This window comes from Ostrea edulis, chromosome 4 (genome assembly GCF_947568905.1).
Source record: "Ostrea edulis chromosome 4, xbOstEdul1.1, whole genome shotgun sequence".
In the NCBI taxonomy this organism is placed as follows: domain Eukaryota; kingdom Metazoa; phylum Mollusca; class Bivalvia; order Ostreida; family Ostreidae; genus Ostrea; species Ostrea edulis.
The window spans coordinates 24,460,194-24,486,811 of record NC_079167.1 but is presented as its reverse complement, the minus strand read 5'-3'; the positions used below and the strand labels follow the sequence as shown (position 1 = coordinate 24,486,811).

The 26,618-nt window shown below is 33.4% G+C and overlaps 1 protein-coding gene and 1 long non-coding RNA gene across 2 annotated transcripts; both read left to right on the top strand.

The window, feature by feature from the left end:
- The first annotated feature begins 5,158 nt into the window (after positions 1-5,158).
- Positions 5,159-7,286, top strand: LOC125671604 (doublesex- and mab-3-related transcription factor A2-like). Its single transcript, XM_048907434.2, has 2 exons — positions 5,159-5,780; positions 6,269-7,286. The coding sequence occupies exons 1-2, from the start codon at positions 5,408-5,410 to the stop codon at positions 6,970-6,972; spliced, it is 1,077 nt and encodes a 358-aa protein (XP_048763391.1). The 5' UTR covers positions 5,159-5,407; the 3' UTR covers positions 6,973-7,286.
- A 13,692-nt stretch (positions 7,287-20,978) lies between these two features.
- Positions 20,979-22,831, top strand: LOC130054053 (uncharacterized). The gene is made up of 2 exons (XR_008802315.1): positions 20,979-21,259; positions 21,578-22,831. It is a non-coding gene; the product is annotated as an uncharacterized LOC130054053 (long non-coding RNA).
- The last annotated feature ends 3,787 nt before the right edge of the window (positions 22,832-26,618 follow it).

Genomic DNA, 26,618 nt, shown 5'->3' with positions numbered 1-26,618 from the left:
AATAACTTTTTAATGCCAATTCGGTAATTGGATCTGTACATCTTATCTGTTCTACATTCTTGTACAAATCGCAATAAAATACATCAATTACATTACCGTTTTTAAGTACAGGACATATCTGCCTCCGTATTTGGTACTATAGAACTACCTAATTCTAAAGTTAACCATTACGTCACAGACTATCGGAATCACAGTCTTAGTACCGTGAAAAAGTATCCAGATTTATATTTGTTACTTTAGATTAACCACCGATATCTAAGAGATATAACTGTTCCCATCTTCTTTTTCTTTTTTTGTCAGAATGTTCATGAAATTCTTTCAGTGGGCAGATACAGTGTATCACCTCCCCGCTAGAGGGTGTGATTTATAGTGATAAATCCAACTTCTCCGGTTTCTACCTCTTCTTTTGTTCACAATGGTGAATGACTGTGAAAAAAGAAACACTTGCAGATGTTATCAAATCTGGACAAAAAAAATGAAAACGATTTCCCTGTCTTGCACGGTTTTTTTTATATATTTGTTTAAATGATTTATTCTTTATGAGGTAGATGATCCTTCCTCACCTTGAGATTTTTTTCACACAGAAACTAAATACTGTGCATAGACCGATGGCAAGCCAAAAAAATCTTGCAACCTTAGTAGATTGGGGTGCGTAATATTAAGAACTTCCTAATGTATAGCGAATTTCAGTATTGATTTTTACGGACTCAGGTGTTGCCTAAATGACGTCATTTCATTCATTTGAAAATCTGTCCCAACGCCCTTGATCCTTTGAAAACGTGAAAATTCTTTTTAGGTTATCATCAATATTTATACTGGGAAGGAGATAACTTAAAAATGTTGCAAAGATGCTGAATAATTAACATCGTACTTTATCAGAGTGTAAGATCTTATAGCACACCGCCCTGCTATGTGTGGTAGCTGATGGCAACTTATAATTAACTGTGTCCTTATCATGTGACAGCCTGACATATCATTTGTAATTGCATTAAATTGATTCGTTTTTGAATGTATCATCTATAAGTTTATCTCTGTAGGTACCTGATTTTAATGCCGGCTGTTTATTTTGTAATTGTAAGGAGTTGCACGGTGGTTTTTCTTCCAAGGCTGAGCCATGCAACATCTTTTAGGGTTTTTTGTTCAGTCTCCACTGCTGTTGATGTCCACATAAAATTTGCTAATGTGTTCGCGCATAAATCTTATCTTTGATATTGAAGTAACACATTCTGGCAAAATGACGAATTTATATAGAAGCTAGGCAAACTCAAATTAGGTGCATTTATAAAAACTAGCAAATTCGATTAGAGTATTTAAAGTCTTCCGATATTACGTGTGAAATACGCTTCACAATGCTGGAAAGGTTCTTGTACATACACTACGATAAGTATGTGGTTTGTATATATGGAAAAATTAAGGAGCTCATTTCTGCCACCATTGGAAGGGACATTGGGCAGAAGGTGTGACACTGGATACTTTGTAATTTGTCTCATACCTGGAGCAAGGAAAATGTAGTAAAGACATGCGTCCTCAAAACAACTCTTTCTGCCATATTAATCAGCAAAATTGGTATGCTAGCGGGAGGGTCTCTCTGTTTTGTTCTCGGATGTATTTCTCGTTTTGATTTTTCTTGTCTTCCGGCTGAAACAATGTTGACTGTACAAGAACCTCCAGGTGGTCATGAAAATTCTTCATATTTGACGAGCAAAAGACATATTCGTTTTGACAGCTACCCTATCAAGTGTGCGACTTCTTCTCTAATAATGAAAGAGTGTCTGAAATGAATTACAAGCACAACAGCCTACGACAAGAGCCGAAACTAATAATACAATGCAATTTACAACAAATAAACAGATGCATGTTAAGTTGAAGGAGGCATTTAAATAACAAAACCAATATAATATATTATAATTGCAAGAATAGATTAAATTGATAAAAACAGATATCTCCATATGTAGTTGTTTTCTTTTTTAAGCTTCTAATTCACTTCACTACTTCTGGTGTACCATAATATTAGTGATAGTTTCAGTTTCTTTCAATATTGGGTTATATCCACACTCGCGACACATTCCTTTTTCTTGTGTAACAACATAATGCTATTATATTTCCAAAATACAACTACCGTATTTAAGATAATGTTAGCGTCGGGAATATTTAACGGGTTTTTCTCCTAAAAGTTTGAAATGTTAATACTCTATATTTTTTTTTCTTCGCAATTTCATTTAACAAGTGTACCACCTATTTGAATAGAAATTTTGACGCTGTCATTTTGTTTTGGCAAATTTTCCTCAACCGCCTAAAAGGCCTTAAAACCCTAAATTTCAAGTGTGCCAAAATAACTCGATATACGGTATGTCTATATTTAGAATATTATAACATAAAGTTTAATACGATTCTTCAAACGCTACCGACATATGTAAACTCGTTGTCATGCAATAAGATAAATCAGGCTTGGATTTCACAAAAAAAATATCAGACTTAAGTTTAAGTTTTCTTTTATTTAAACAGTCAAAATTTGAGTAAAATCTCAGACTTAAGTCCAACTTTCGAGATTTTAAGGCTTTTTAGGTGGTTGAGGAAAATTTGCCAAAACAAAATGACAGCGTCAAAATTTATATTTATATAGATGGTACACTTGTTAATTGAAATTGCGACCAAAAAGAAAAAAAGAAAAATATAGAGTATTAACATTTCAAACTTTTAGGAGAAAAACCCGTTAAATATTCCCGACGCTAAAATTATCTTAAATACGGTAGTTGTATATTGAAAATATAATAGCATTATATTGTTACACAAGAGAAAGGGGTGTGGTGAGTGTATGGATATAACCCAATATTGCCTGGTGTGGCAGGGACTTTTATCTTCTCTAATTTAATCTTCTCTAAATTCACTATCTAAAATTTACCAATATATTTTTTTTCAAAACATCATAAATCAACTTTTGCCATACCGTCATTATTTGGCTATGACGCCATTGAAAGTGACGTAAATTCATATTTCTAGGAATATTGTTATAGAGCAGTAAGGATATTTAAAACGTTCGAGCGCATGCGTACTACAGCAGGTTTACTGACATAATGTGCAAAATTACTATATCAATTCAATGTGAAATTTCTGATAATACCTTTTCATCTAAATATTTTGTATGCATTTTTCAAAAACACAAATGCATGGAGTACTCGTATTTGAATTTTTTTTTCCCCATCTACATGTAAGTATATATATATATATATATATATATATGAAATGCGTTGATTGAGTATATTTTCACCAATTTTTAAATGTTACAGGAAGATATTAGTAATGCATTAGATTCTCTGTTAAGATAATTTCTTTAAATAATTTTGATAATTCTTAACCGTTAGACTAGCTCTCTGTCTACGTCATTTCAGAACTGTTTGTAAGATCTCGTTAAAGTTACTGAAAAAATATTTCAAAAGGGGAGATAACTGTTGGTTCATAGTCATGTATACTACTTTCATTGATGTAAAGGTCAAAATTATAAATCAATCACAATCAAATATTCCAAATGAATTTTATGCAATTCATCTTTATCTTTTCATACACGCGATTTACATTTTTCTTGCAAGAATACATTCCTGTCAAACTGTGAGGCCGCACTGTTAAACTTTACATACATTAAATGTGACTTTTTTATACTTAGTTTTGTACGTGTTACCTTTGACCTTTAAATCAATACAAATTATAAAACAATGATTATTCAAGCATTTTACAAATTCATATTGTGAGGGGAAAGTGATATAGAGACAATAGAGAAAGATTAGAAAATTTATAAAATTACAACGAACAAGAAATACATGTATATATATATATAAACTTCATGTATTCAATAGAAATGTTCGAACTGAATATAGAAATTGTTTTATTTGTAGTAAATAAGATATATATCTAGCTTAATGGAGTTTTTTTTAAATATTCATTTAGACGGCAACCCGAGAACAGATAGATAATAGCGTAAATCTGATTATATTACATAGTCTCTCACGAATCCAATCAATAACTTTTTACACTCAGTTAGAATATATTATCAGTATATAAGTTTTACAAAATCCTATTTTTCTGTAAATTTGATAATTCACAATTCTTTGGGTTGTAATTGTGTCACGCCTAGACGATAGCGCCATCGCTCTTTCAAATACTTATGGATATCTGTTGCTTCCATCAGAGCTGAGATCTTGCTTGTTGATAATTTAAAGGGACGATCAGAAAAAATTCATTCAATTTTATGTCAGGAGAAATGTAAATATAATGTTAAAGGGAAATCGGAACCCGCTTATTTCAAACAATTATTTCAGAGTAAATATATTAAGGGATAAGGGATATTCAAAGAAATAAATATTTATGATTTTCTTAATGATTTGTTTATGATTCATGTGTATAAATACTGTGTACTTATTTTTCACTTTTTTCTGATTTTAGGCAAAGATAAATTTTACCAATTCTTTCTCAAATGTATGAAAATATTTTTCATAACATATTTCGACTTTTAAAAACTATTTAAGGAATAAATTTCATATTTCTTTTAAGTATCAGAAGTTCTCATTTGCATATTGACAAGACATAACTAGAAATAATTTTGACATTGAAGAAAATGATAAACAAGTCATTGAAATATCTAACGTAAGTTTGCACTGGGTTTGTCAGCTTAATATTGATTAGTATTTAAAGCAATGACATTAACTGTATAAGACATATTATTATTCAAAAACAAACATGATATAATTATCGCAGTTTTTATGTCTTGGTTTACAATTTTACATTGCTAAACGCCAAATTGACACATCTTTGTTTGTTTACTAATAAGTATTGTGAATATTTGATTAATTTCTTACCCCTATAAAGATTATTGAAAGTCACACAAAACAAACTGTTATATTATAAATTTGGAAATGCAATCTTTTTCTTCATACTTAAATATTTGTGAAAGCCCATAGTAGCAATTTCTACCGCCTTTAAGAAAATTTAAACTTTTCTGAATCGGTTAACAGCGCTTCTTGTGTGAATTTTCACTCACAACAAAATAAATGTCATTTACATTCCCTTCAATCATTTACTGACGAAAGTACACGAGTGGGACTTCAGTGAATATTTAACCAATCATAAAGCCACAAACAGTTAGTAGTGATTTTTTCACCAGATAACACACGCTAATCGTCGTTAATGGGCGGGTACTTTCCGGTACATAATCAAAACCTTTTTTCAAATAAGATCGGGAGCAGACGACAGGCTTCAAAAGGCTCGTGTCACAGTGGGATCAATATCATTTACAATATTTCAAGGCAGACCCAGTCAAAACTAAAGTGAAGATCGGCATCTTCAGAGAAAAGTACCATTTCGACTTGGAATAAAACACAAGAACACCAAGAGAAACAAAAACAGCTTTTGCACGATGAGTTCTGACGAGGAAAAAGGTGATTCGCACAGCTCTGTTTTCATGCGAGCTTCCGACAGGTATCCACGGACACCGAAATGTGCTCGATGCAGGAACCACGGAGTGGTGTCAGCACTGAAAGGGCACAAACGATACTGTAGATGGAGAGACTGTGTATGTGCAAAATGTACCCTTATTGCCGAACGACAAAGAGTGATGGCGGCCCAAGTGGCACTCCGAAGACAGCAGGCCCAAGAGGAGAACGAAGCCCGGGAGTTAGGGATGTTATATGGACCAAGTGGGCTGCTTCAGCTCAACCCTGAAACAATCAACCTGTTTCCAAATGCCAAGAAAATTATAGATACTGATAAAGATGAAGATGATGGACCGGGTAAGATTAGACTCATTAATACTCTAACTCTACCATCAATTTCAAAAATTATTTTATCAATCACAAAGCTACTCAAAAGCTGCATTTGACTTTTACTTAGTGACAATTTTGATATAGCTGCTAGGCTATATATATCCATGTTCATATTCAATGTTAATGTTTTCAAAATTTAGTAACTTGTTTGTTTGGTTGGGTTTTTTTTTTTTATTTATTTGTTTTGTTTTGTTGGGGGTTTTTTAATTAAAAATTTTCAAACTACAAATTTAACTGTCAAATACATAATTTAAAATTCAAATCAAATATGTTTTGAAATCGTGTATTATGGGAGTAATGATACACGTAACAAAAGGGAATATTCTGTAGAACTTCACTCTAATTAGCAATGGAATTCGGACGCAGAAACTAACGTAGAAATAAAAACAAACATAGAAAAATTGTGTTGAAGTGTGTATTTAATAAGCTTCATTTTTTTTTAATTTAACTTTCAGCTGTTAAAAGACAAAAGCTTGATTCCACTCGGACGGACTCTCCCGTATCCCGATGTTCTTCTGAAGATAATAACGAACGGACATATTCACCAGTAGAGTCAACAGGTTCCCCAGCTCCCTCCCCCAAATTTACAGATCCTCCTTCTCCCAGTGAAGACAAATCGGAACCATTTCCTAAATCCTTTGAGGAGGGGCTGCTTGCTGGCAGTTCTAAAAAGAACCCTATAGACATGCTTCAAAGAATTTTTCCACACATGAAAAAAAGTGTTCTTCAGCTTATTCTGCAAGGTTGTAATGGTGACATAGTACAAACGATAGAGCAGGTCCTTAGTAATCACGGAAGTGATCAGTCATCAGCGGCTTCTACCTCATCTAGTTCATTTATGCCCCACCCTGGTTTAGTTTCTACCATGACAAATTCATCCTTCAGATCAGCATTTTCTCCTATCTCTACGCTTGCGAACGCACATACCCTGAATTCCATGAGGTACGCATGGGGAGGTATGGGCGGGCGAGGACTTTTGGCGATGCCCTACCCCCCGGTTTTACCCGGGCTAACACTTGGTGCTGCATATTCGAATTACAATAGTTTAAATTCGTCGTCTAGTGGCCCCAAACCTTTTCATTATGCCATGTGTCCCTGTTGCACCACAAAACCTTTCTCTTCATCAAACTCGGAAAAATCAAGCTGCATCGCAGAATAAAGAGACTTCATGCCGTCGTGATTGCATTTAACTATTGAATAAGTATCACTTTGATGTATAAAATATTGACATTACACTGTAAAAAAAAAACTGTGTTATTAGTGGGGCGTTTGTCATTGTTCGTTTTCTATATGTACAATGTAAGTGTAATTTTCTTTTCTTTAAAAAAGCTGTATGTCATTTTGTATGAATGGTCTGCCAAAGATGAGATGTATAACAATGTGAATATTATCCAATAGATTGTTAATTTATTTTGCTTCACTTTGTGTAATGCTTATTGTCACAATTTATTAAGTCAATAAATATAAAACACATAGATGTTTCAATTATTTTCTTGAGAATGGAAAGAAAGAAAATGACCATGGAAAACCAGGTATAGACGGAACATGGTAAGTCTGGGCCCGGCAAACCTTAAAGTGTTTTATCATCAATCCCCGTTAAAAAGGATGTATTAGCGGTAATTTATCGGTATATTAGCGTTTTAATGGACAGACAAGATTGAAATTGGTAAGAATATGTAGAAAATTCAACAGATCTAGACTCAAATCCTAATTAATATATTCGTTATAATCGTTGAAATACTTGTGCATGATAATCAAGCTTTAAGGAGCAAAACATAGAAGAAGAAAAAAGGAACAGTGGTGGATACTGGCATATCATGTGTTACTTCTATCATCCCCAGTAGCTACGGATATCCTCTTAAACTCATAAAGCACCTTGCCATTGTGGTAAATGATGTTGCATTAACGAAGTACAAAAACACCAAAGTTTACAGTTGCAATATATATGTACACCACCATTCATATTTGACGAGATTTTGATCTACGGTAGTGTATTTCAACAGCATACCACCAAAGATATATTCTCTGTCGATAAAAGGTGTGAAATAAAATGACTCGACAACCGGTCCGATATACAACTCCTAAGTTATCATCACTGTTTCATATACGGTCTTCAATTTCATCGTAAGTCATAGCTGCGGCAAAAGTAATCCATAAACATATTAAATGTTGCAAAACAGTTTTTGTCATTTTAAACTAACCTGACCGTAACATGAAGATTGTTTTCTTTCATACAACGTGAAGATGACATTGCACATTCAGTTAGGAACTCAGAAATAGTGAAAAGTAAAGTAATTCACTTAGAAATTCGACTCGCGGTATGAAATGTTACTATTGAATTATAATAGCAATGATCTTCGAATACCGAAACACATTGTAGTCTTTGTCGTTTACAATCAGTTTTTGTTGTTGTTGTTTTGTGCAGAAGGATGTTCCCAGCATTTGATACAAATATTGAAATCTGAAAATTTATTTACTGACAAAAAACGTATACAAATGTGTTTGTGAAATGTTTCTATTAGATGTCAAAGATGTCAACGTCTCGTTTAGTTAAGTAATGATAGTCCTGTTTAATGAAAAACAAGATCAACATACACCATTTTTATTTCTCAATTCTTATAATAAGTTTTCACATTGGGCAAAATTTGTCTAAAACCGAAGGTGTATAATTAATTGCACAATATTTCAATAGAAAGTGCACATTCCGAGTCTCTATAGAGCACAAGAAAAGGGCATAATTAGCACAACGGGCCCGCCCCTCGTTCAGACGTCTATAACACTGTGTTATTTTCTATTGACAGCAATATTGACAGTCTCTTTCTTAAAGCTTTTCTAAAAATATGTTACTAGTCTTTTACAACTTCTATGTGAAGATGATCGACAGATTTGAAATTTAGGCACTTCTGATCAGAAGCGTTTTACAAGCCTGAAATATAATCTCCAATGTAAACTCAGAATCGTGTCCCACTGACCGTGTGTAGATGGAAAGCAACAGAAGGTATTGATGAAATCCATCGAATGTTGAAACAGATACTAAATTCTTTCATGGTTACTATCTAATGAAAGTGTTCTTGATGACATTATCTTTGATCAAAGTTGACAGATTTTGTTAAGTGTATTGCAAACCTGGTACTTTAGCTCAAAATATGTTGGATGCGGTTGCAAAATTATCTATTTACTCTTTGGTAACATTCAAGTAATGGTCGAGGTATCTGTTTAACAAAGAGACATCAAGTGATCAATGATAAGATGTTTAGAAACAAAATTTCCAAATTTCAGTAGTCTCATTATCATCTTTGTTCTGTGTGTCCCGTTAATTATAAATTCAAAAGCAGAAACTCATGACTTCCCATATATTTAACCTATCGTATAATTATTTGCAGTAAAAACTAACGACCCAAGTCAGTGCTCAAAGGAAGCAACAGGCGCCCTGGTCAGCGGAAGTTACAAAGAAACCAGTGTTCATATCTGTTTCTTTTGAAAGAATTCAGGGGTTGTCAACAGCCTTTAATTCTGTTCATTAAATAGAATGGCCGACGACACTTAATTGCGACCTCAGATACATTTAAAGAAGTTTAGTTTAACCAGCTAGAAAATGAATTTGGATAAGGTGAACTCTGCGGCCTCAGACTCGGTAGGGGATTCCAGCGAATTACTGAGAAGAATAGAAAATACTAATCTCATAAAATCACTGTTTTATATAAAGCCACGGTAAGATGTGTTTCTCTTTCGTTTGTGAAGAGTACCATAGAAGTAGACACCAATCCAGGTGTAGAAAAGTTTGTCAAACTCAGTGCAAAACCGCGGGTTGCTCCTTCTGACCATGGCTTTTGCTGGTGGTCGCCAGACCTATTCTACGATTTCATGTGAACCATGGTCAGATTAACTTTTTTTTATTTAACTGGACAATACTTTTCTTCTTTGTCGAACTCTTCTTTCAACCAAAAAATAAATTTTTTAAAATGCTTCATAAATATTACAGTGACCAACTGACGGGACAGACTAATGCTGAACCATTGAAACATGAAATATAATTTAATTTGAATTCAAGAGAACCTCTTTAATTTATGGTCAAATAATTTCTCGGGTTGTGAATACAGAGAATGAAATAAAAGACTTCGGGCTACAATCAAATGTCTTGTAGGTCCTTTTACAAATATTTACTTTCAAAGAAAATTGTTGGTAGTTACTGATCATGAGTTCACGCAGATACAGAGGTGCAGTTCACAATGTACTTCCGGTCCTTGGATCTCCTCGGAAACTTAAAAGAATACATGTTACATTTGTCTCTCATAGAAATAAGTATAATCACAACAATGGCTATTTCAGGTGTACCTGTAAGCAAGTAATTATCCATTTGGTTTTTATATCTATATTTGTTACTGAAGAATTCTTCGACTGAGGCTGATAGCATTGGTTCTTATTTCGTGTCTTGTTATTATCTTCTTGGTAGGACGCCTGATTGATAATGCATATATCACACTGAAACACATGGTGTTAATGTAGGAGGAAAACGAAGTTATTAAAAGTGTAATGTATTACTGTTGACCGATCAAAGACACGCTATAAGAATTGCTATAAGAATTGGCTTATTCTTCACGTGTACTCTGACTGATCTTGAATCTTGTGACTTTACTTAATTTCAAGTCACCTGCTAATTCCATAAGTTATATAAGATTGCTTGATTGTTTGTTATTTTACGCCTCGTCGTGAATTCTTCACGCATATTGCGACGTCACCAGCTGTAAGTAAAGTACCACAAATTTAGACCTATGCTCAGCGCTCAGGGTCGCAGCAGTGAGGGTTCTTCAGCGTGACAACGCCCGCTGCGACACGGGACCTCCGATTTTAAGGTCATATCCGAATGACCCGTGATTCTCACTTAAGTACTCTAAAATCAGACTGGTCCAAATACATTTAACATAAAGAACAAGCCTGGAAGTGAAAGTAATGTTGTCTATCATCGCTCACATGCTGTATTTTGGGGGTAAAACGGACGTGGTTCTGGACACCCAATTCATATTTCGCTTTTAAAGAATCACGGCGATTCTCTCTTTGAAAGGTCTCTGTTCCTGAAAACATGAATGCAACACAGTAGTTAACACCGTTATTGGTCGAGAATTAGAAAGTTAATAGAAATAAGATGATACTCTTCTATTGAGGTTTATTTGAATTTGACCATTTAATTGAATTCTTCTATCGATCTTATTGAACTTCGCCAATTAATCGTACAAGTAGAAAAGATAAACTTTGATTTTTAGTTTCTAAGATTTCAGTTCGTACTGTTGTGGTTAATCTCTAACTGTTTTCGACATGCCCATACAGACCTATCAAATTGTGTAAATACAAATTTCAAAGAAAATACTTTAAACTTATCTAAACTTCCAAGGTATTTAATACAATTGGAAAAATATTTTGGCCATCTTCTACAGCAACAGATGTTAGCATATACGATCACAATAACGTAAAGTATTGCAAGAAGAAATTGATTTTCTTTTCTTTCAACTTCTGGTTTATTGTTTGTATCAGCTATCTTGAATCACTATGAAATCGAAAGTGGAAAGAAATACCAGTTCTTACACACAGATAGTGTTTCCTTACCCATCCCAAGGCAAAACAATGACAAAGCGTGTGGACAGGAAAATTATCGCCACATCTTTCCTTTCGATTTAATCTGTTATATTCTTGTTGACAGCGTTCTAAAGTTTCAAGTAGATTACCTCAAATGAGTACTACAGCGGTTCTCAAGTGTTTGACAAATATATTTCTTTACGGAAAGGCAACAGATGAACAGCAGAAGACATCTAGGGAAGCTTGGATAAATATTTCTCGGCGCCAGTTTGAAAACTCGACGGGGAAATCATTTTTAAACTTGAAAATTTTGTAATTCTTCCTGCTAATTCGAAACACCTTTCTATAATTTTCAACGCAAACCATTTTCATTTACTTAAGAGAGACATTGATCCACTGTCAATGTCTTGATTTATTTGAAAATAGAAATAACCAAACCCTTTGTAAATAGATTAACACTATGGTCTATAACGCTAAGACGGAAACTTTGATTAATATTCAGTAACAAGATGTAAACCTATCATTACATTTATTTCATTTACATTTCAATTAAAACCAGTTTCTGAATGTTCATATGATTTTCTTGAATAATCTTGCACGATGTCTTAGCTGATCTCGATCCAGAAGAAATTAAAATTATTCCTTTAATTCCATTCAGGTTATTATCTTCAAGGTTTATCTGACTTGCATTGAAACACTTTATTTTACACACTTTACAATTGTTTTGAAAGGCAAAATTTGCTTCAGTGGCTTCGAAGAAAAAAATGAAAGTAAAAACTTTCGTCTGAAATTGCAACAGTCACCTTCGTGTCATCTTTTCGCATCGGTAAGTAAAATTACATTTATTCTTCAAATGTCAGAAAAAATTCCGTCTATTAGAGCTATTCTTACATTATAATTGACTTTAAAGATTTCTTTTTGCAGGAATAAAGGGCTGTACCGATTACCTTGGCCCCCTGCGAACTGACAAACACAGAATGTTTCTTATTCAACATATTTCAATCCTCAAGCGTGAATCACCCTTGCCGCCACCAAAAGTCGCGTGGTCAATCGTGTTTTCATTCTTTTTTTTCTTAAAGAATGCCAATTCAAAAATTTTAAAGCTTTTGTTTAAGTTTTATCAAAACATTTATCAGACCGAGATCACGTCCTTATCTGCGCATTGTGGAGCGCCCTGTGTTGAAAGATGACAATCGCTGAAGTAGTTCTATCATTATTGACTCGGCGCGAGTTAACTTTATCTGGCCATCTTTCTGTGAAGAGACTCCCTCTCTTTGACACTTTCCTGAGACAATTCATTCCTTGTGAAATAATGAAATAGTTACATATTTTAACAGTTCATGCAAGTTTATCTCCATTAACCAAATGGTATTTTAAAAGGTAAGGTAAAAATATCTGATAGTCAAGCAAATTAATTATACTAATCTAAAGACAGGTGAAATAGGTTGGGTTTGATGTTTGAATTTGAAATTGAGTTTAATGAGAACAGACTGACATCAAAGAAATCTAGTGTTTTCTGTCGCATCAATAAGAAAGACAGTTGCACAAATTCCTGAATATATATTCATATACATTGTTAAAAACTTGGGTCTAATTTTGTAAAAACACTTCCAAAATTTTCATTTAAAAAACAACAACGTAAAATCTAACCATTATTGGATACTAGATAACTATCTGCGCAAGCGCGGGTAACAGTAAAGGATGCGTCATGCATTCGAATACATATACCGAACGTGACGAAAATTACATTCTTTCAAATATTCAATGAACTTCCAAACTACTAGCTCTGTAAAAATACCTTATCGAATTGATCTTACATTTTTCGTATTCCTATATATTGTGAACATCAGCTGAAAATTATACTAATCTGTGACCCATCGATTACAAATATAATACAAACATGTATAATACATATACGATTACAAATGTATGAATAATTCTTGAACCCCAACTTTTGGTACGATGTGGAACAAATCTTTTTATCTTTTTATGAATTACACTTTCATGAATGAAAGGTGTATGCGTATGGGTATTGATATAATAATAATATATTTATGACAATATGAAAATATGTTCCCTATGCATCGATCGTCCCTTGGTACCTTTAGTTGCTGATCAACTATGTTGCACTTAATTGCAATGTTTATACATGTTTATGCCCCTAGAGGTCCATTATTTGGAAATAAAATATGTACATGTCATTTCCCTCTTCAACTAACCTTCTATGGTGTTTTTTTGTTTGTTTTTTTTTTTCAATTATAATGATAAACAAACAAAAAGGATTCTGGAAATAGGAAGTTGATCAATCCGTGTTATATAACATTACAAATAGAACCTCCCACAACAGTGTATATGCACTTCAATGACTTAAACAGAAAGTAAAACAAATTCTTGATAAAAACTTAAGTTTTAAAACATTCATGTGCTTTGGTATTTTGTAGTTTGTCAAATCAAGGTGGATAGATTAGTGTTAATCCACGCCGTTACATCTTTTGGATAAAAAGTCTTTAAAACATAGAAGACGAAAACTGAAAAATAATTAGATGTAATTTAATTATTAATTCCTTTAATTAGTTTGTTTAAAAAGGTACAAATTGGTTTCATTAGTAAAAGAGTCTGACATTTGCATTTACTCGCTGAATTCGTTAAATACATCAACCTGTATATTTTATGACGTTTACCGCACAGATAATACGTGCACGACACGCAGACTAGTGAACTACAGTGAAAGTGTTGCGTAGTATTAGCACATCAATGCATGCCAAATAAAAGGAAACATTTAACACTAATATTTACATTAAATAGATGTGATATTTAGTAAAGGTATAATTTTAATATCTTATCTCTAGAACTCTCTGAGCTTTGTCATTCAACAAGGCTGCATTCAAGATAGTAGAGGCTACCCTTGGGGTTAGGTATGGTGGCTGATTTGTGTCATTTTACAATTTATCGTCATTTTGCTATTTCGATGCAAAAAGTCAACAAAACTATATTTAGCGACTTTTCGTCCAAAATTAACCAATTGCAAAAGACGACAAATTGATAATATCAGCTACTTTTCGCCTTAAAATAACGAAAAGACAACGCATTCTAAAATGGCACATACAGCTGCATCAGCTGAACAAATTCCTAATCAATTAAATAGTTCAACATTCGCATCTTGTAAATAAATGTAGATTCAAGTGGGTTTTAGACTAGACTAGCCGCTACGATCTTGAACGCCGCCCATTTGTAACAGCCATTTTCTTGAACGTACATATGTAATGTACAAGATCGTAAATGCAGGTTGGGCAATCACACAATCTCTGGGCTGCGTTCAAGATCGTAGCGGTTACGTAGTGCTATGAAATTGAACGAACATCTAGGCTAGCCCTGCGTAGGGAAATCAAGCGTTCTTTCATACAATGTGTTCCACAGACCTAGATATCTAGCCTTTACCGCTATGCAAACTGCTACGAACCTGAACGCAGCCCGAGGGAGGGAGGGGGTGTCACCACATACAATTTTTCCCAATCTGTTCTCACCAGGGGCGGATCCAGGAATTGTGGTTACGGGGGGGGGCACTTTATGAAGCAGGCGGTCTGAGGGCCACCTTGAGGCCTCCATTGGGTCCAGGGCGAGGTGCGGAAGCTCCTGGATTTTACAAGACTTGAAATATGTCTCCTATTCAGTCATTTGTACTACTTTCTATCATTTTTTATAAGGTGAAATTAATAAAATGATGCAAATTTTAAGGGTTTGGAAAACAAATTAAGTTTTCTCAATAAAGTAATTCAAGAAATCAAAAGATTTTGTCATTTATTTCTCCGGGAGTGGAAGAAATTATTGCATCTTTTATCGTTTAGTACATTTTTCTAAACATGATACCACAATTTACCTTAAATTTGAAAATTTAAGGGGCGGGAGCGCCGGCTGCGCCCCGCCCCCCAACTTAAATCCGCAACAACTCTTATTGATTCACAACTGGAAGTGCATAAGATTAGGCAAATATATTAATTTTCTACCACGGTTGGAGGTGGAAATGACCCCCCCCCCCTTCCCCTACCAATGAAATAAACATGTTCAATATAAACAAAAATGGGGGGGGGATGTAGTGTAACGCAGATCTACAACAGAATTAAAAGAAATTTGATCACTCTTTATTCAATGTCAAAGTGGTGGTACCCGTCAATTTTATGTAATACTCCATGTGGCATTGTCGTATTCTTCATTGAGCAAATTATGACAGTTTCACATTAAACAGATTCCTAATCAATTCAATATTTCAACATTCGCATCTTGTAAATAAATGTAGATTCAAGTGGGTTTTTTTTTGTAAAATCGGAAACGATACTTTGACATCAACTTCCCATATTTATGTAGCAATATTCCATTATCACCTGTATATGGTGTTTATATCTCTCAACAAAATCAATACGCAAGAGCTTGTTCCACCTATGATCAGTATTTAAATCGAGACTGGCTACTGACAAACAAGTTGATGCTGCAAGAGTTTCAACAGTCTCGTTTAAAGTCAACATTTCGCAAATTCAATGGTTGTTACAACGATCGAATTTGTCAATACAACCTAACATTAGGTCAAATGCTGTCTGACGTGTTTCATACCAATTGTTAGGCTGTTCTTGGCACACTGATTTTGACTATGGATAACTCAGTTTACCAGAAAAAAATATAGGGCTTACGGCGGGTGTGACCTGTCGACAGGGGATGCTTATTCCTCCTAGGCACTTGACCCCACCTCTGATGTATTCAGAGGTCCGTGTTTGCCCAACTCTCCATTTTGTATTGCTTATAGGAGTTATGAAATCGATCACTGTTCGTTATCTTCACCTTTCATTTCATCCATTCAGAATTAATATTTAATCAAACTGATTCATAGTCATTTGAAGTAAAGCTTACATTTGCATCTTTTCATAAATACAAGTACATTGTCTCTGTTATACTAAGTAAAGTGACATGAGTTCCTTGTTCTTTCCAATAATGCATGCATTGCCAAACTAAGACTTACCGCCTCGGTGGACTAGAGGTTAGAGCGTTCGCCCGCATGCGAAAGGTCGGGGTTCAAATCCCGGCCGCGACAGACCTTAGTCGTTAAAACTGGTAGTGACAGTACCATCGCCAAACGCTCGGGATCAGGTGTGAATGTCACGGGTCTTCGGAGATGACCTTAAAAACGGATGTCCTGTGTCACAGTAGGTGTGGCACGCTAAAGAATCCTCACTGCTCAATGGCCGTAAGCGCCGAGGAAAGGCCTAAATTTGAAGCCCTTCCCAGGTCTTGGTGACGTCTGCATATGAGTGAAAAATTCTCGAGAGAGACATTAAACAAGATACAATCAAACAATCAAAACTAACCATACCACAAGTAGGGGGTGTCACCAGATTTCTTATCACCGGGCTGGGTAAACCAAGGAATTAGAATTGGTAAAACGAAAAGAAAAATCCTTTAAAAATACCACAGACCACATCTTCCATTACAGTGTTTAGGTTTGATGAAATCCTCATGCAATCTTTCAGAATACCTTTATTTACTCTAGGTCGTTTATGAAAAGTAATGTCATACTTCAAACGCAATATCCCAGTTTACTTTCGGAAGGTCGGTGTTCTCTTCCCAGGTACATTGTATCTGGGTTCTCTCTTCCACCAACAAAAACTGTGCGCCACCAGATAACTGAAAAATTGTTGAGTGTGGCGGAAAACATCAACCAATCAATCAATCAATCAATCAATCGCAATGTGGGTCCCCTACTATTACACAGAAAAGCTTACTTTTCAAATTTTGTTCCAAGCTCTTACTTTCTAAATATGGAACCATGGTGCCTCAAAATGACATTTTACGCTTGATTTTGTTGAGCAAGGCTAACTTTTACATGCTAAATATGAAATCAACTTTATAAAGAAATAAAATGAGATGCACGTGTTTTCGGTTTGTATATACTACATATTGAAAAAGCTTTTACTTTTTATTTCTCATGATTTTAATCAAGGTTGTCTTGCAAAATGTATGTAAAGATCCATAATCTCTTTGAAGGTTCTTTTAAGGATAATTTAAATTTCTGCAACTGTAAAGGCGTTACATTTTTATATCTAACGTATTCACAAATTAATGAAACGTGTCTTTAGAAAACATTTGGTTTCTTTTGATGATTTTAGATACATGTGTTAAATTGAGCGCAATGTTTTGACATTTAAGAATCGTTTTTCTCTCCATTTACTTTAAACATCTATGGAGAAATAATCATATTAACCCTTAAGTCAACGAACATAAATATCAACACAATCTTCGTAATTATATATCTTTTTATCGAGCCTAAACACATAAATATGTATAGTTATTCGACACAAAAAAAGCAATGGAAACAAATTTACATAGACTGAAAATTGCAGTCGTTGGAAAAGAAGAAACAACTGCATTCCAAATTCCACTTACAATTACGGTTAGATCGAGAAGATTTAGTCTCCAACGTCGCCTTTTCTAGATAACGTTGTAATCATTCGCATAAAAAACATTTACTGGTAAAATTGTAACGATGTTTCTAGACAATTAGACAGAGGCTGCGATACACAAGATAAAAAGTGAAAATCGTTCCTTTAACCTCCACCTTTCCTTCATTTTGTACATTATCGAAGAAGAAGTTGCTCGAAGCTGACAATTTCAACTAGTGGAAATGCTGATAATTCATACTGATAAACTTGTAAAATAATCGACGCATATGAAAGTCAATAATGATCTGCTATCAAGTGAAACTCGGTATGCGGCCGGAGTATTGTCGTCAAATATTTCAAAGATGATACAAATTTTGATAACATCCATATTCCCCCCTGATCAGAGTGTGCCTGTCATCTATATGCCTTTCGACAAGGAGGATAATTAAAGGGGCTTTTTGAAGCTTGAAATATTACAGTATGAAAAAAAATGTCAATTATTGGTAAATAAGCGTCACATTAAAATTTTACGATACATATATACGAGTACAAAGTTATATTTTACCTTTGAAACTAGCAAGATCAGTTTAAATGATCAATGAATACTTAGTAATAATAGCTGCTTTGGTAAATCTTGAAACAGTCTGATTACTTAATAGTGAATGAGATATCGATATCTAGTAAAATAAAGTGCAAAGCTTCGCTGCAGTGATTGGTTCACGATATAATAAGATAATTAAAAAATGTGAAACTCGGAAATCAGCATCGCATATCATTTTATTTTACTGTATCAAATCAATTCCGTAGACTATATTGGTCCTTATCTGAGGATATAATGACGTCACATTCGTAGAATTGCCTGTATTTCGACTCCCTGATTTATCAATTTAGAATCTTAAACATGTGGAAATCAACGGTTGTGTAAGACGAGCTGTGTAGTAAATTAATAAATTAATTAATGATCCTACCGACTGTGCACAATGTTTACCTGTATCAAGTAAGATCAATAAGTAATGCTTAAGCCGAAATATTTTCAAACTGCGAATGCTTTTTCTGGATTATTTTGAATTTAAGATAATTTACATGGTAATAGTTTGGTCTGGCGTAAGTCTAGGAAAGATTTATTAATATGAACATTACAAGTTAGCTTTAATATCAGGCTTAGATTTCTCGAAAAAATATTTGAGAAATCAAAATTTTAGTAAAATCTCAGACTTAAGTCCAAGTTTCGACTTAATTTTTTTTCCCGAGTAATCCAGGCCAGATGGATTTTGTTCCAACCGTATCATTACTGACGATGTTATTACATGCAGGACCTCCTGAATGTAAAAAAAAAAAAAAACGTATCATTACTGACGGTGTTCTTACATGCAGGACCTCCTTAATGTAAAAAAAAAAAAACCCGTATCATTACTGACGATGTTATTACATGCAGGACCTCCTTAATGTAAAAAAAAAAACCGTATCATTACTGACGATGTTATTACATGCAGGACCTCCTTAATGTAAAAAAAAAACAACGTATCATTACTGACGATGTTATTACATGCAGGACCTCCTTAATGTAAAAAAAAAAAACCGTATCATTACTGACGATGTTATTACATGCAGGACATCCTTAATGTAAAAAAAACCGTATCATTACTGACTATGTTATTACATGCAGGACTTCATTAATGTAAAAATAAAAAAAACGTATCATTACTGACGATGTTCTTACATGCAGGAACTCCTTAATGTAAAAAAAAAAAAAAAAAAAAAAAAAAAAAAAAAGAAAAGTATCATTACTGACGATGTTATTACATGCAGGACCTCCTTAACCTGTAATATTGCTGATTTTCAATCATCGGTATAGTAGTATATACATGTACAAAATTACAGCATGACAATTAAAACCCAATAAATATGACGGTCCAAATGCCTATGTAATGATTCACGGTATAGTATCCCATTTACATGCAAGTACGATCACGTGTATAAAATTTAACATTCAGGAATATTCACTTTCCTAGAAGATACCGTTGTTTTAATTAGGAATAATAATAAACCTCAGAATCGTAAATACTTGTGTCTAAGGTATTGAGAGGTATTTATAATTTGTTAGCAAAGATATCTATTCTGGATAACAAAATGACACATTAGGGTATCATATAATACAATGCGACAATCAATGCTTCGATTGCAGTATGTTCTTGTTCCGAGTAATGCTTTTATTATTTTCAATCAAATTGTGGGGTGTTTTTTTTCCTACTTCGTCAATTTGAATTATAGTATAGAATTACACAATTATCAAATTATCTTACCAGTTGGTAACTGAAATTATCCTAAACTGTTTTCATCAATGGAAAAATATATTACAGAGTGTATACTATTATTTTAAAAGTTTTCATCGTAAAAAAAGATATTGAAAAATCCAACACATTTCTTTTGAAAATACTACTCTAGTGTATTGATTAAACATTGAAACCAATGGACAATGCCTCTTTTTGGTATTATGTACATGTATATAAAAAGAAAAGGACAATTTTTCAAACAATGTTTTGGGCTATTCAATAAAGTAAATAAAACAATTAAAAATTACAAAGAAAACTATAAGTCCCCAAATAAAAAAAGTTTGTTGAAATCTATTGGGGTTTTGTCATTGTTGTTGTGTCTTAGCAAAGGGAAGATAACTCTCTAGTAAATGAAAATCCTAATAAACTTTCTCTCACCTCCAATCAAAGATGGACAATATAATCAGGAATCACCATTTTTAACTTCAATATGCAAAGATCGGAAACGCGGAAAACCGTTTTATTATACACTGACTACCTTTTAGTTATAATGCGGATTTTTATCAAGACAAAGTCTATCCATAATGTCTAAATATCATTCGAAATATTTATCCCCTCTGAAATCGAACAATGCTACTTGCTTGATATGAACTATAATTTTCTCTCCCACTTATAAAATAAATGATGTATATGATTCATATCCAGTTCCTAAGGCTAAAAACAAAGTATTTTGCAATTGGCGTTGTAAAATTTTAACAATACCAGCTATTTTATTATATAAAACATTATAAAGATTAAGCAGTAGACTGGGGCTGTATAAGCCTTCTCCTTTAAGGCATAAGATATTGTCTACGTGGGGATTATCCAGAAATTGCAACAACAATAGTGTCTCCATACATATGTCGTGAAAAGATTATCAAAAAGAAATAAAATATAATAATGATTTAGAGTTCTGAGAACAATGCGTCATATGCATTGGATAAATCAGTAGAACCATAAGGTAAAGAGCCCCTAAACGATGACAGGTATGATTTTAAAACCACCCAGTTTGTATTTTACATGCTGAAGAAATTGTTACAAGTGAAGTCAAAATTGAAAGGATGAAATCATGAGTGCATTCAAAACAGACTGATCGAATGAAAAGCGTTCAATAAGGAAATATTAACCTCATGAAAAGGTATGTATTGTAGTTTTAGATGAGTTTACAAAACATTTCGCTCTGTCATTCCATTTAATTTGAATGTTGGTTTCAGTTGTCGGCAATGTGTCATTTTTGAAGATCTTAGATAATACACAACTCATTCATTTGGCGTCTTGGCTCTGAAAAGATCATTTTTACTCCAAATGTTTCAAATGAAATAACTCTCCAATTCGTCATTATTAAATTTTACCCCTTATCGTTAATTTGCTTTATGTGGGTTACATATATATAGATATATATATATCATTAAGTAAATATAAAAGATACATTATAAATATTTCTATTATGTTTCAGAAACCATTTGATGAATCATTGAGTTTCCTTTCACAGCATTCAAGTTACAGAAAAATGACGTTTTATATAATAACCGGTGTTGCCTTGAAAGATTTCGCTTTGTTACTTGATGAACAAAAAGACCAGAGACGGCATGTTCTCACTTGTAATGATATTTACATTTTGTGTAAAGGCGGTGTTTATTTTCTTATATAATTTGATACGTTTTTCATTTCAGTGACACTTTCTCACGTTCATGAAAATGTAAAAATTTCAAAATGTGCAATCTGAAAGTGAGCAGCTACTATCCTGCACAACCGTTCCCCGAAAGATCAACTGAAACATGAGACTTTATTACAAAGGTAACAAGGCTATAAAATTAATATCATATATGTTATTATCAAATATATTTTGATTACTGTTCCAAATATTCAAATGTGTTCAATATTAAGATATGACATAAATATCTGTGTCCTGTGATTTTTTAATTGTGTGTTAAGGATCTTGAAGAATTAAAAAATCAGTTCTATTACCACACGCCACACTATCTAGAATTCGCTATCTTTAAAACACATTGTGAAATATCTCAACTCCATCGATGAGCACAGAACAAAGATTATCGCTTTCGGATCTTGTTTTTATGGACTGGACAATAAGTTGTGTTTTATGCCCGGTGAATACTGTTTCGCTTTCTTCGCCTGAGCCTGTCAACAACTCTAGTGCAGTAGACAGTCTGCCTCTAGTACACCACAATGGAAGACCTAACCGACCGTCTTATTAACGCGTTTTGATTTGAAAATCGGGTAAGAGGCAATAGAGAGAGAATATTTTCTTTTTCAAAGCCAATGTCACGCGCCAGAGTCAAAATCGAAGCATCTGCAGATTGTGAAGTTCATATGTTTTAATTGCCGTTCAGGTCATTTTTTTCTTTTGTGAAGAGGGATTTTGCTTTCAACGCGAATGACCATAAATTGACCCTTCTTTCAAAATGCAGCGCATTTATTTGAAAAAAAATATCTGTTTAAAAAACTGGCACCTGACGCAACGTGTGTTGAAATTTTAACGTTTTAGAAATCGCTGTTGTTGCGTTTTTCTGATTTGTTCTGCAATAAGCATATATGTTTCAGAATAATTTTTTTTTTTGTTATATGTCCATATTCTTTATACATACGACACAGTTTACTATATTGCATGTAGTTATTGTTTGTTTTGTTATTGTTTGTTTGTTTTATTTGGAGTTTTTTACACCAATATACTCTGTCAGAAATAAACGTTTTCAATATGAATGAGGCGGTTCAATCATTGTAAGTATATAGTACATTAATTATTCATAATATCAGCAGGTGGTGTCTGTTAATACATGTATTCAAGGAAATATTGCAAATTTAGCCATTAGATTTACTTACATTTAAATTCACATATTCTAAAAAATCTGTTAATCTTTAAATCTCCCATCATAATTCTACATTAAATTTCTGTTAATTTCTCATAACTTTCATCAAGTCAATTAATAGCATGCGAATGACTAAAGATCAATATAAAAACTTTACTTAGGGATTTTTAACACCACATGATCACACATTTATTTCTGATATTAAACTATATAAAACGTATACATTATATCTGATATCTACCTCATCACCCCTCCTCCTTCTTTAGCTATTTTCTGATATTAAACTATATAAAACGTATACATTATATCTGATATCTACCTCATCACCCCTCCTCCTTCCTTAACTATTTTTACACGGCAGCGTTACATGTATCTGAAACAGCTACCTCTCAATTTTTGTAGCAATATTTTAGCATGGATTTTTCCATATAAACGTGAAATATTGTAATTTTGTAAGTCTATCGAGTATGTATGTCTTAGTACAATATACATGAATTTTGTTAGGTTTTATTTCATTTCCAACACTGTGTTTCATGAACATGATATACTACTACCAAAACAATGTTGCACTACATGTGCTAGGCAAGAAATAGGATTTAATGTTATATATGGACTCTGTATGGCGGAATGTTTTTTTGTTTTGTTTTGGTGCTGAAGTCTTGTTATGAAATATTGTAACTGTTATGTTAGGTAAACGTTTGAAAGTAAATCGTGTTCTCAAGCAGGAAGTCAATCTGAATTACAATGTTGGCCAAATTTGCAGATAGATGTCTTTATAATTAAATTTGATATATATAATTATGACGCCTGCTCCCTCCTTGGTGACGTGCATTTATAATCCCTCTGAATGAATCTTTTGTAAAACGTGATAACAGATAACACGAAAGCTGTTTCTTGTAAAATGCGTACGTGCCATGGTTCAGAGTAATTGTCATATCAAGGTATATAGTTCAAAATTGGCGATCTTAGAAATATATTTTTTAATTCCTAAATTATAAATCCTTTGTTATGGCGTTGTTATCTCCCTTGTTACGATACGGATAAAATAAAAGGTCACACTATACAAAATTGTTCCTTTCAATCAACCTTTCTTCCAATTTTGAAGTATCTTCTTATATTTCTTATGATTTTCTTTATTTCAATTGGAAATGGAACACTAAATCGTGAGTTAATAGTCTTTAATAACCTTCACAGGATAAAAATCATATATAAATTGCTTTAAAATCAATATTCCATAACCATTATTATTTATGGCTGAATCCATAGTCGACAATAAGAAAATTCTTTTATTTTCAAGGTTATCATTTGTTGAATATAAAAGGTTCGGAAACATAATCTTTCATTTCTTGTGATTAACGACGCTAGGTTGTAACCAATACCCTCTGGAATTAATGGTAATCTCTGTCTCCATAAAGCATCGGAATTAAGGCTTTCTTCGCGGTAATACAAAGGTCGTTCACATACCTATGTGTTAAATGATGTTTGCTCATATGCACACAATATGCAGTTACGGAAGAATAAATTTCTGTGGGGTGCATTTTTTTTCTCCCGCATATATAAAGCCTGACCGGAGGTGGTATCAACTAATGATTCTTTAACAAATCACACCCCAATCCAGCCAATTATGAATAAATGTCATCATAGGAAAATTAGTAATTTGAAATCATTTGTATTGAAAACGATCACCGGAAAATTGGTTACTTCCCTTTATTAATAGAAATATAAAAAAGATAATATTTAAAGTTATCAATAACACTTTAATTGCGTTGTAATGTCGACAAAAAATAAAACTGAAATACAATGAGTGCGAATGCGATTAAATCTACACTTGCAAACATTGCTATTTTACCACTCGAAAGGACTGGCGTCGCCACATCTATAATTGTAGCAGAGAACTTCATTTTTCTATAGTGATGGACCCGAGATAACAACATTGTGCTTTTGGTCGTCTGCGAATTACATTTTCATCTGCTCTCCAATTTTTGACCAAATTGGCGGGGACAGATGAAGACGTCTCAAAATATCGATAAATTTTCCCGACTGATTATTATGAATATGACACTAAATGACCACTTAACAGCGAGTTATCTCTTCGTTCAATTTAGTTAATATAAGGTTTCACCGGCTTGTCAGCTTCAAGGTAACAGCGATTCAAGGCAACTAATGTTGCAAAATGTTGAACACTCATCGTATTGTTCCATATGGTTTTAGATTTCACTGCAAACAGAGTAACAAAAGAACATGGCAGACGGCGATCTGAAGTGTTTTGTATTGTTGCAAGTTTTCTGTGCGGTATTTATGATAAACCCCTCAAATTAAATGTTCGTTAAGTAAGTCGTACTTTTTAAACCAAGCAATTGACTTTCCATGGTGATTTCTACTTGTCAAATGAAAGGAATCACTATCCTTTTTTTATCAGTCCTTGTGTTGTAAATGACAATGAAGATGAATCTGCCTTCTAAAACAATAGACCTTCACAAAGAAATTTAAACCGAATGACTCAGTGAGTTTGAAACTCAATGAGGTTCTTCAACTGCTTAAGGTCATCGCGATACGGTTATACCTCTACACACATTGTTAAAATCTTCAAAAAAAAAAACTTTCAAAACAATTAACTGGAACAATTCACTGATCTTAACTTTTTCATCTACACATGACTGAAGGATGACAGAAAGATAAATGAAAGAACAGTCATTCATAAAAAAAAAAAAAAAAAAACTATTGGAACTGATGTATACATGTTTCAATGAAACAAAAGAAAGTGATATCGACCAAGTATTCCCCCTGTCCTTTATTACTGTGTTATGACCACCTCATTCTATATCTATACAATTTGATAGCAACAGTTTTAATCCGATGGCAACAGCAAAGTCTACAATTTACTACATGTTTCCCCCTTCTCTTTTGAAGTGTAACTCATATGACCTAATACCAAGGTAACCTTAATACCGGATGTTACTCTATGAAATATAATCGGCAACTTGAGATTCAGGGTGGGTATATGTCTCCACCTGGGTGCAGCTTTTTATGACTCCAACACATGTCTCTTAGTTTTACTTTTATTGGAGAGACATACCCATATATAGTTTCTAATCTGCTTCAAGAACCAAAGCATATCCCTATACTTTGTAGGACACTGTCATTAAAGGTTTCTCCAGTCTTCAGCTTAGAGTAACGTAAAGTGTTTTTCCTTCTCCTTTGGCGACAGTCATGTCCCATTGAGACGAAGAAGTTCCTGTCCTTTATTTATATTTGGTAATTTACAGGCTTAAAACATTTATTTACTGATCTTCTGTAGAAATCTACATATTTAATCCACATGTCATTGAACTGTAAACGAGAGGAATCAGCAATGCGATATTTTGTGCAGTAGTAACACGATATAAAATAAAGTCTGGGGAACGGGTTCTTGTTTGTTGTCTTCTAAAATACCTTTAACTAGTCTATTTATGTAGGAGTCGAGGATAAGGTAAATAATTAACAACGGATTCTTCTCCATCAGTCAAAAGGGGTAAAGGTTCAATATACCTTTAATATAACGTAGCTGTTGATAAACTACCAATTTAGATATACCACTAGTATCGAAATATTACAAGCACGATCAATGCAAGCAAAATTAACAAGGTGAAATCAGATTTTAACTTCAGAGCAGTGAAATTATGTATTTAA